The following is an 11,582-nucleotide window of genomic DNA, read 5'->3' on the forward strand; positions in this document are numbered from 1 at the left end:
GTAGCTGGTATTTTGGCCCATTCCTCCATGCAGATCTCCTCTAGAGCAGTGATGTTTTAAAGCTGTCGCTGGGCAACACGGACTCCACAAATTTTCTATGGGGTTGAGGTCTGGAGACTGGCTAGGCCACTCCAGGACCTTGAAATGCTTTTTACGGAGCCACTCCTTCATTGCCCGAGCGGTGAGTTTGGGATCATTGTCATGCTGGAAGACCCAACCACGTTCCATCTTCAATGCTCTCACTGATGGAAGGAGGTTTTGGCTTAAAATCTCACGATACATGGCCCCGTTCATTCTTCCCTTAACACGGATCAGTCGTCCTGTCCCCTTTGCAGAAAAACAGACCCAAAGCATGATGTTTCCACCACCATGCTTCACAGTAGGTATGGTGTTCTTGGGTTCTTCTTCTTCCTCCAAACACGACGAGTTGAGTTTTTACCAAAAAGTTCCATTTTGGTTTCATCTGACCACATGATATTCTCCCAATCCTCTTCTGGATCATCCATATGCTCTCTGGCAAACTTCAGATGGGCCTGGACATGTACTGGCTTAAGCAGGGGGACACGCCTGGCACTGCAGGATTTGAGTCCCTCTCTGCGTAGTGTGTATACTGATGGTAGCCTTTGTTACTTTGGTCCCAGCTCTCTGCAGGTCATTCATCAGGTCCCTCTGTGCAGTTCTGGGATTTTTGCTCACCGTTCTCATGATCATTTTGACCCCACGGGATGAGATCTTGACCCCAAGGGAGATTATTAATGGTCTTGTATATCTTCCATTTTCTTACAATTGCTCCCACAGTTGATTTATTCACACCAACCTGCTTGCCTATTGTAGATTTACTCTTCCCAGCCTGGTGCAGGTCTACAATTTTCTTCCTGGTGTCCTTCGACAGCTCTTTGGTCTTGGCCATGGTTGAGTTTGGAGTCTGACTGTTTGAGGCTGTGGACAGGTGTCTTTTATACAGATAACGAGGTCAAACAGGTGCCATTAATACAGGTAATGAGTGGAGGACAGAAGAGCTTCTTAAAGAAGAAGTTACAGGTCTGTGAGAGCCAGAAATCTTGCTTGTTTGTTATTGACCAAATACTTATTTTCCACCATAATTTACGAATAAATTCTTTAAAAATCCTACAATGTGATTTCCTGGATTTTTTTTTCTCATTTTGTCTCTCATAGTTGAAGTGTACCTATGATGAAAATTACAGACCTCTCTCATCTTTCTAAGTAGGAGAACCTGCACAATCAGTGGCTGACTAAATACTTTTTGACCCCACTGTATGTCTGGAGAAGGAAGAATGAAGCATGAAAAGAATGCTGAAAAGAATGCTGAAAAGAATGCCTTGCCAGTGAAGCATGGTTGTGGCTCTGTGACAATCTGGGGCTGCTTTGCTGCCTTTGGCATTAAAAACCTGCAGGCATGTGAAGGGGAAAATGAATTTGATCAAGTATCAGGAAATTCTAAAAGACAACGTCAAGTCTTCTTGAGGAAGCAGAAGCTTGGGCGTCATTTGACCATCCAACCATACTTTAAAGCCGGCCCATTCAAATTTCGAAACAATAATTTCGATGGCTTGAAGCCTTATATCTCCGCCGTCCAATCACTGAATGTAAATCTGAAAACTGCCCCAGGTAGCTGACAACCCAGGCTAAAAGGCAATGTCATTGGTCAAGCGGTTTGTGTCGTGGCTGGTTTGCATATTTAATGAGAAGGCGCAGACCAATTGGAAACTTCACAAAATTTGGCAATGGTTGTAGAAGTCTCTAAAGCAGAATTCAGCCTTAAATGAACGTCTACCACATATTTATTAAAACTAGAGAGGAGAAAACATGAACTTTGTAATGAATACCAAACATCTTGTAAATCTGCCATCTGCTTACATCTTCATCAGATAAAGCCAGAGTTTACACCCTGCAGTAGAATAGGAGATAGATGTACATAAATAATTTCATACTCCGATTAGATTATTTATGAACTTTTGGGTTTCATAGCCCCTGTAGATTAACAAAAAGAATTTATAGTCATGAAAAAATTACCTACTGTTATGCCATTGTCTCAAACATAATTAGATCTAGAAAACAGTGTGCATTATGTAAAAAAACGGGGAAAAAAACAAAACCTTTCAATTGTTTACTAAAAAATATTTAGAGACTGTATATCCCTTGTCATTTTAAGTCTACTTTTGATAATACGCTAAACATGACCTTTTTTAGTAGTTCAGTTTTTTGTTAAAAAACAGCAAGAAGGCCCTGGGTTTGATCCCAAGGTGGGGCAGTCTGGGTCCTTTCTGTGTGGAGTTTGCATGTTCTCCCCGTGTCTGTGTGGGTTTCTTCCGGGAGCTCTGATTTCTTCCCACAGTCCAAAGACATGCAAGTGAGGTGAATTGGAGATATGAAATTGTGCATGACTGTGTTTGGCATTAAAATTTGTGAACTGATTAACCTTGTGTAACGAGCAACTACCGTTTCTGTCATTGATGTAATCAATAGTGTGTAAAACAGGACGTTAAAATCCTAATAAATAAATAGATAAATTGTTAAAAAAAAAAGATGATTACGCTAGCCCACCACCTTTGAGAATCCAATTTTGGCTGTGTGTTAGGGGATAGGTGTATGTTCCAAGCCCTGTAATGGATTGAAGCTCTGTACATGGTATTTCTGCCTTGCACAGTGTGTTTCTGGTAAAACCAGACCTGCCTTAACTTTGACAAGGACAAAGCATGTGATAAAAATTAAATGAAAGGAAATTTTACTTTACCCAGGGTCAGTAGTTCTATGTGAGTTATATGAGGGTAAAACAAATAAATAAAACAAGATATTTTATCAGCACATATATAAAGAAGGACATAAGGCAATAATATTATTGTTATTTAATGTACTTACATATATTCACTTTAAATTTGGATGCAAAGACTTTTGACTTTGTAAGTAAGAAAGAAGCCATCAGTAAGTTTTAAAAATTGTGGGTGACCATGGAAAGCTAGGAAATCTCATTTCCTTCCACTTTGCAACAATCTTGTCAGAAGTTTTCCTAGGTGTAAATGAGTGAAGAGGGGCAGACTGGTGCCTTATCTAGGATATATTCTAGATTTGCACTTTTAATTTTTGTGATAGGTTCCAGACTCGCTTTTTTGAAGATGAATCAATATTTCTGGGTTGTGGTATTTGGGTAAAAATCACTCTATTTATGATAAAGCACATTAACTCATCTTTTTAAAATGCAAATGCTGCAATTCAGTTTATCGAACCAGCTTGTTGGCTTGTTTTAGCAATTGTATTATTCATTCATTCATTCATTCATTCATTCATTCATTCATTCATTCATTCATTCATTCATTCATTCATTCATTCATTCATTCATTCATTCATTCATGCATGCATGCATGCATGCATGCATGCATTTTTGGTAGGTTTGCAGATTCTAAGCGTACCCCAAAAAGTATAAGTACAAGGTTGTAGTCTAGAGTAGTCAGTCCACCTACTGAAATGTTTTGGGATATGCACACACAGAGCAGGAACATGCCAACCTCCGGATACCTCCAGACTGGACCAAGGTCACTAAATTGCAGCATTTACACTACGTGCTGTGATTTCTGGTCTGTTGGTCCTGGGTGCTTTGAAGTTGCTTTGAGACAATGTCTATTAAAAAGCACTATACAAATAAATTGACTTTGACTTGCTGTGCTACCATGCCACCCTGGAACTTTATTCTGTCACTAACTGTTTATTTCCCACTAGAGATTTTGAAATTATCATACTGTGCCAATAATGTTTCTCAGCAGCATATATTTAGTGTATTCGATATATCAGTGGGTGCACAATGAGCCAAAAAGGGACTGACTAAAACATATGCTCTACACAAAAAAATCTCAATCCTGTTTAATTCTCTATTGTTTTTTTTTCTTAAAGAATACAATAAATGAAGTGCATTAGTAATTTTCTTAAGTACTCTGTGTAAGTTTTGAGAGTTCTCATTTTTTTATGGATTACAACTATTTTTTATCTCCCAGTGAGACTGAATGCATTTCCCACTGCTTATTTGTGTTCACTCAAGTGACAGAGTGGTGCTTTGTGGCTGGAAGCAAGTTCATTTTTAACATCATACACTACAACCCACATCTTACATTTCTGTCTCTGCCTACTAAAAGTAAGTCATTATCATTAATGTACTTTTAATATAGGTGAAATAAGGTGTAAATTATTACCTTAATTTCTCAACTGATCGGTTAGAAAATGTGGTCTAATTATCATTAAAGTCATAAAATTAGACACACACATTTGCTCTAAACTAAGCAGTGGGAAATGCATTTAGGAAATCCATTTAAACTAAGCACTTGTACTTTTTTATACCTGTATTGAATTTTTTTTACTTTCCAGGCTAAAAGAAAGATGAATGGCTAGAATCCTCAGCGGCAGGTACAATTTCTGTTGCTCCTAATCAGATTTTTATTATTTTGAGAAGAATATTTAGACCATTCTGTGATTTCTTGCATGTACAGCTTGATTTAGATCATGTGACAGAAGGTCTAGAGTCTAGACTTTCACAACCTACACCTCTTTAGTGTTGTTTGCACAACGACCATCAACAGAAACACAGTTTGCCTAATTATGCAAATATTTTATTGTTGCCATCGTATTCTTTTTCACCCCTGTATTTAATATTTTGACTTAGATATAGACTGGACCATATTAAATATGTAATTAATGCAGAAGTCTAATTCTATATGATTCATTTGGTTTTCTTGTAAAAATGTGCATAAGTCTAAAAGTAACATGTCCAGATCTAATCAGCACATGTGGGCTGTAGTTTTCAAATGAGTCTGGGATTTGTAGTTAGTTGAACAGTAGACTGCATGTGTGATTGAGACAAACGTACACAGAGACTATTGCTAATGCTATTGTCTTTTATTGTTTTCACCTACCAATTACTGTATATTGTATTGTACATTTACATTGTAGCAGTTAACAGATGCTAGAGAGAGATCGGGGTATAGGGTGGTAGTCATTAAACTTTTTACAGTTTTATTGCTTTTTGCCTTTTATGGTATTGGGGTGATACACACACACACAAACATTTTCTTGATTGTAAAAATGTGTTCACATTAAGCACCTGTTTTTCAAAAGAAGGCGTCTAACTGTTGTTATGTTTTACAGCTGTCATGGGGTCAAAAATAAATGCAAAAGAAAGTTATGATGACATTGATATACACAAATCAGGCATAACATTATGACCACCTTCCTGATTATTGTGTTGGTCCCCCTTTTGCTGCCAAAACAGCTCTGACCTGTTGAGGCACAGACTCCACTAGACTCCTGAAGGTGTGCTGTGGTATCTGGCACCAAGATGTTAGCAGCAGATCCTTTAACTCCTCTAAGTTGCAATGTGGGGCCTCCATGGATCGGACTTGTTTGTCCAGCACATTCCACAGATGCTCGATTGGATTGAGATCTGGGGAATTTGAAGGCCAAGTCAAACCATTCCTGAAGCATTTTTGCTTTGTGGCAGGGCGCATTATCCTGCTGAAAGAGGCCACAGCCATCAGGGAATACTGTTTCCATGAAAGGGTGCACATGGTCTGCAACAATGCTTAGGTAGGTGGTACGCGTCAAAGTAACATCCACATGGATGGCAGGACCCAAGGTTTCCCAGCAGAACATTGCCCATAGCATCACACTGCCTCCGCCGGCTTGCCTTCTTCCCATAGTGCATCCTGGTGCCATGTGTTCCCCAGATAAGCGACGCACACGCACCCGGCCATCCACGTGATGTAAAAGAAAATGTGATTCATCAGACCAGGCTGCCTTCTTCCATTGCTCCATGGTCCAGTTCTGATGCTCACATGCCCATTGTTGGCGCTTTCACCGGTGGACAGGGGTCAGCATGGGCACCCTGACTTGTCTGCAGCTATGCAGCCCCATACGCAACAAACTGTGATGCACTGTTTATTCTGACACCTTTCTATCAGAACCAGCATTAACTTCTTCAGCAATTTGAGCTACAGTAGCTCGTCTGTTGGATCGGACCACACGGGCCAGCCTTCACTCCCCACGTGCATCAATGAGCCTTGGCCTGTCGCCGGTCTACCACTGTTCCTTCCTTGGACCATTTTTTTAAATGCATTTTCTCCCCATTTTCCTCCCGATTTAGCACACTCAATTTGTCTTCCACTGCTGAGAGATACCCGATTGCATTCGAGGAGCACTCGTGCACAGCCCTCCTCTTCTCGCCCCTGCATTCTGCACAGGCGTCAGAAGTCGCCAATCAGGGTCCTTACACAGCGTATTAAGATCCCACCCCACACATAGTCCGGCCCCCACCCTGCAGATACGATGACCAATTAGTATCTGCTGCAGGCACTGCCAATTGCGCCTGCCAGATGGCGCCCAGCCGACCGGGGAGTTCAGAATCTCGGCGTTGGTGGGCCACCTGGGCGCCTCTTTGGACCATTTTTGATAGATACTGACCACTGCAGACCAGGAACACTCCACAAAAGCTGCAGTTTTGGAGATGCTCTGACCCAGTCGTCTAGCCATCACAATTTGGCCCTCAAACTCACTCAAATCCTTATACATCAACTTTGAGGATAAAATGTTGCCTAATATATCCCACCCACTAACAGGTGACCTGATGAAGAGATAATCAGTGTTATTCACTTCACCTGTCAGTGGTCATAATGTTATTTAATACATTGTTTTTGTTTACTATCAAACTCCCAAAAATGGGACTGATTGACTAGCTCGATTTTATAGTACAAGTGGGAATGAAGAAGCTGGGGAGGAGGAAGATAAGAGGGTAAAACATAAGGAGAAGGAAGATGCGAAGGAGGAGGAGGAGGCGGCTGTGTGAGGATGAGCAGTGTAGAAGCGCGCTCATGCTGCTCGCGCACCATCCAACACTCGAGTGAGCGCGTTTACTGACTGATGCTCTTACTCACAAAACTGCGCACAGGAGCTTACTTTTACTTCTATAATCAAGACTTAAAGCGCACATTTTTGGAGACTCGGATACATTTGAAAGACGGGGGAGTTTTTAAGTGACAGAACAGGACGAACCAGGACGCGTCTGTTTTGAAGCTGATGAGAAGTCTGGTTACGCTTTACATTACGCATCGGTAATAGTTGTGAGTGACAGCGGTGTGTGATTTTTTTTTACTGCTTACACTCATAATTCTTCGTGTTTGGAACTGACTGGGCATTATTTGTTGGATCTGAGTTTTGGTTTGACCTAAGTTTGTATGTTGACTTTCAAATCAGAAACAGATTCAGAATCGTATACTAGTATTTGACTCATTACGGTAATCGGCACACTGACACAAGCAGCGTTAATAGTATGCACTGTATCTCAAGCTAGCGAGACTGAAAGCTGCCAAACGATGCCTGCTTTGACCAGAGACCCATCATTTTCCTTTCTTACAAACTTCCTGACTTACTAATACTCCTGGACATGGGGACAGCTGTAAACAACACCAGCACTGCTGTGTTGGCCAATGCTTCATTTACACTTTCCTCCCCATACTCCGAGACTCCTGTGTCCTCTAATGATACACTCATGACATCTATACTGGGCACAATTCTTGCTGCAATGTTCCTGGTTGGTACTGCTGGCAATGTGTACACTCTGGTGGTCATGAACGTTGCAGTGCGAGTGACCAGCAACATGTACGTCTACATCGTGAACCTGGCTTTGGCAGACCTTCTCTACCTGTGCACAATTCCATTTGTAGTGTGCACCTACTTTGCCAAGGACTGGTACTTCGGAGAGATCGGCTGCCGTGTACTTTTCAGCCTCGACTTCCTAACCATGCACGCCAGCATCTTTATGCTGACTGTGATGAGCACTGAGCGCTATGTGGCTGTGCTCAGACCACTGGACACCTTTGCCCGGTCCAGACGTTATCGGTGGGGTGTCACCTGTGCAATATGGCTTATCTCTTTTGCCCTTGCGCTCCCAACCATGATCATGATAGAGCTCAAGACAACCATACAAGATGGTATTGAGAAGAATATGTGCCACCCAACTTGGCAAATGGCAGCATACAAGGTTTACCTGACTGTCCTCTTTAACACCTGCATCTTGGCTCCAGGATGTATCATTGGATACCTGTATCTCAAGCTGGTTGTAACGTACTGGACAAGCCAATCCACAGTGTTCTCCTCCAAAGCAAGAAGTGGGTTGAACTGTCAGAACAAACAGAAAGTACTCTACATGATTTTTGGTATAGTTCTTACTTACTGGGCATGCTTTATACCATTTTGGCTATGGCAGCTGCTTAGTATCTATTACTTTGGGGCTGGGACGCTCTCTCAAAGAACACTGGTGTATGTAAACTTCATTGTGACTTGCCTGGCTTACAGCAACAGCTGCATCAACCCTTTTCTCTACACACTGCTGACCAGAAATTATCAGGAGTATTTAAGAGACAAGCAAAAGAGTGGCATGGGGTTTAAAAAGAGGTTTCAACTTTCTGTATTGTCTGTGTCTGTGTCATCTGGAAGTCACCAGTTTACAAACACTTTGGGCAGTGCCCCCGAAATTGGGGTTCTGGTTGCCGACAGTAATCTTTGATATAAAGGATTATGCTGTCATTATACATTTAGAACCTGTTCTATATATGTCTAATTTATTGTAAAACAAAAAAATATGACATTATCTAAGGACATTATATGACCATTTATCTTTTTAAATCCTGTTTCAAGACCAAACTTCTATTCTTTCTTATTAGTTAGGTTTGGGGTAAGACAACTAGAGTCAATTACAGTCCAAAATATGCAGAAATTAGAAAATGTTGTAAAAAGTGAGGTGAGATCTCTTCTATTTCTCCTGCATACTGAATGAAAATGACAACGATCAGAGAAACCATGAGCATGAAAACAATGGTAAATCTTCTTGCATAAATGGCATGTACTGCATAGTAAAATAAAAAGTTAATGTGTTTCATTTTAGAGTCATAGATGTTAAAATTGTATTTATGTAATTATATCGTCAGTATTTGGATTTTAGGCAAATGCATACAAATATATTTTATGCTCTCTTTTAATTCCTTTTATTAATCCAACCGATAAACAAGAGGCTTTTAAATGTTAGCAAACCAGAGCTGTTTTTCAGCCACATAGAGAGAAAACACTCTTGGTTAAGCAGTTTTATATAAGTAAAATATTTAAAATGTTTTAAAAATGGGTGTGATTATTTTTAAAAACAGTTATGACACTACTAAGTTTTAACTTTCAAATTATTCTTAATAACCTATTCAAATGTGAGCAAATTTAAAGATGTATTCCACATGATTAAAATGTATGAAAATGTAGTACACATGCTTTTTTGCAGTTGGCTGATTTTGTTCTTGACTTTGCTTTTTACAGTCCCTAAAAAGATCCACATTCGTGCCATTTAGAAACCTAGACTTGATTGCAAATTAGAACTACATAGGATGCATTACTTGGATTAACATGTTGGCTTAGTGTACTGGATTAATTGAACCCAAACAAGGGTATACATACTATATTACCTAATCTGCAAATGTTTACAAACACAAAGAGTAAACAAATGATCCAAAAACCAAAAGGGGTTGATCTAGCACATTTAAAAGAAAATGTTCTTTTAATTCAGTCACGTCTAGTTTTCATTTCATTTATTACAAGAAGCTTGTTTACTTAATTACAAAATTATTTACTTAATTACTTTTTAGCTTGCTCATGTATGTTATCAAGCTAAATGTGTAATAATTCTAACCTACATTATCTCTGAATAATAAAGAAATATGATCTTAAAAGTGTCAACTAGATTATAAACAAATAAGACAAATATGAACAGAATTAAATTTACAGTCGCTGAATAAAACAAATGGGTTGAAAATAAAGCCTCCCATTTACTGTATTTATGCAATGCTTGTTAAATATTTGGATATTCTTAGGCATACATGCTTTATGGTCTCTTTTAAAAACAGAAATATATAAAAGATCTATTTTAATGATGTAACATTCTATGTCTATTGTTCAGTTTTGTCCCTATACGTGTTGTGAAATATGCTATGATAAACTGTGTAATCTCCTACAATATTGTTAAAAGTGGCCATAAATACTATGATACTTACTATAATTTTGCATCTGGAGTGCTTTTAATATATGTGCATTAGTTGTTGTTAAGCCTTCTAGGAACCCTGCATTAATTAACCAAGAGTGCTATCAAAACCAAACACTTATTATGTATGGGTGTGTATTTGTGTACAAAACTTGTAAAATTAAAATTGTAAATGGTCAAATTGTTCAAGCATTGTTTTAAGTTCTAAATAAGCACTAAATAACTACACTTTACAGGGGGCTTCCATGCTTATCTGTACTACTGATTCTGAGTCTTTGCATTGTTCTTTGTATTGTTGCATTCATGTTTATTATTAAGAGGGCTCTCTAAGCTTAAAATAGTCTCAGGAGAAAGTAAAACTTTAAAAAATAGGATCAGTGATCCACCTAATTCCTTAATCTATTTAATAGTCAGGGCTTGAGAAAGAAGAAGGCTTTGTCTATGGTAGTGTGATTGTGACACATTGGTGCACTAAGTAGCTTATGTATATTTTTCATTGTTCTTCCTAGCACATGTTTATTTTCTTTCTCTGCTATACTGTGATGTAGTTCTCTGCTATACTGTGATGTAGTTTATGCTTGGTCTCTGTGCTCTAAAATGTTGAATGAAATCATGTGGACAGTTATTGAGTGTTTGATGGCCCCAGTTTGAATCCCATTTTGGATAAAAGCTATTTTTTCAAAGTCATTTTGGAAGTCTGACTAGTCTTTTGTGTTTTGGTTTTCCTTTTGTTCTGATACTGTTCAGCCACTGCCCTTGGGTTCAAAATCAGCTTGGTGGTAAAACTACTTACTGCAGTCATTCACCACCCTAGCAAAGCTAGACTGAGTCAAAGAAGCCACAGGGTGCCAGGACACTGTTTTGGGGCAACATGAGCAGGTGCTCAACCAGATCAGACCAGCTGTAGACTCCTGTTTAGACCCAAATGCACCACCCCTACGGCACCACTCACTAGTAACATCTTACTTCTACCTCCAAAGAGACCCAACTTCCACCATTCTGAGCCTTATCTGCCTGCCCCTGAGTGGTATAATGGAAAACTGGGCTGTTGTTACAGTGCTCACTGATGTTTAATCTCCAGCCCCCCTCCAAGAGGTTAAAGGTAGTTCATACTATAACTCTGCTTTCTGGACTGGCCCTTGTCTGGGCCACTGCCGTTTGGGAAAACCAGCCAGATCTGGGCCTGTCCATTGACTGGTTCTCCACTGAGCTACACCAGGCCCTTGCGGCTCCTCTGTATTCTGCAGGGCCGTTGCTCCATTGTCAATTACACATCAGAGTTCTGTACTCTAAGGTAGCTCCCTCTAAGGAACTCAAAGCTGCAGAGATAATAGCTTTGTTTTGGAAGGAATTGTAGGAGTAGCTTAATGAAAAGTTGTTTAACTGTGACACACCTCACTCTTTGAATCTTCTCTGTCACCTGATCATCCCTTTGGACAAGTGCCTCTGGGAACGCAAACAGATCCACTGGGCAAAGCCCTCCTGGTGGTCTAGAACTGAAGCACAG

General features: G+C 39.8%; 1 protein-coding gene across 1 annotated transcript; it reads left to right on the top strand.

Annotated features, from left to right (window-relative positions):
- Positions 1 to 1,295: 1,295 nt before the first annotated feature.
- Positions 1,296 to 8,563, top strand: uts2r5 (urotensin-2 receptor 5). Its single transcript, XM_062985898.1, has 2 exons — positions 1,296 to 1,445; positions 7,388 to 8,563. Exons 1-2 carry the CDS (start codon positions 1,296 to 1,298, stop codon positions 8,561 to 8,563), a joined length of 1,326 nt encoding a protein of 441 aa, XP_062841968.1.
- The last annotated feature ends 3,019 nt before the right edge of the window (positions 8,564 to 11,582 follow it).

The sequence above is a fragment of the Trichomycterus rosablanca genome, chromosome 2 (assembly GCF_030014385.1).
Source record: "Trichomycterus rosablanca isolate fTriRos1 chromosome 2, fTriRos1.hap1, whole genome shotgun sequence".
Taxonomy (NCBI): domain Eukaryota; kingdom Metazoa; phylum Chordata; class Actinopteri; order Siluriformes; family Trichomycteridae; genus Trichomycterus; species Trichomycterus rosablanca.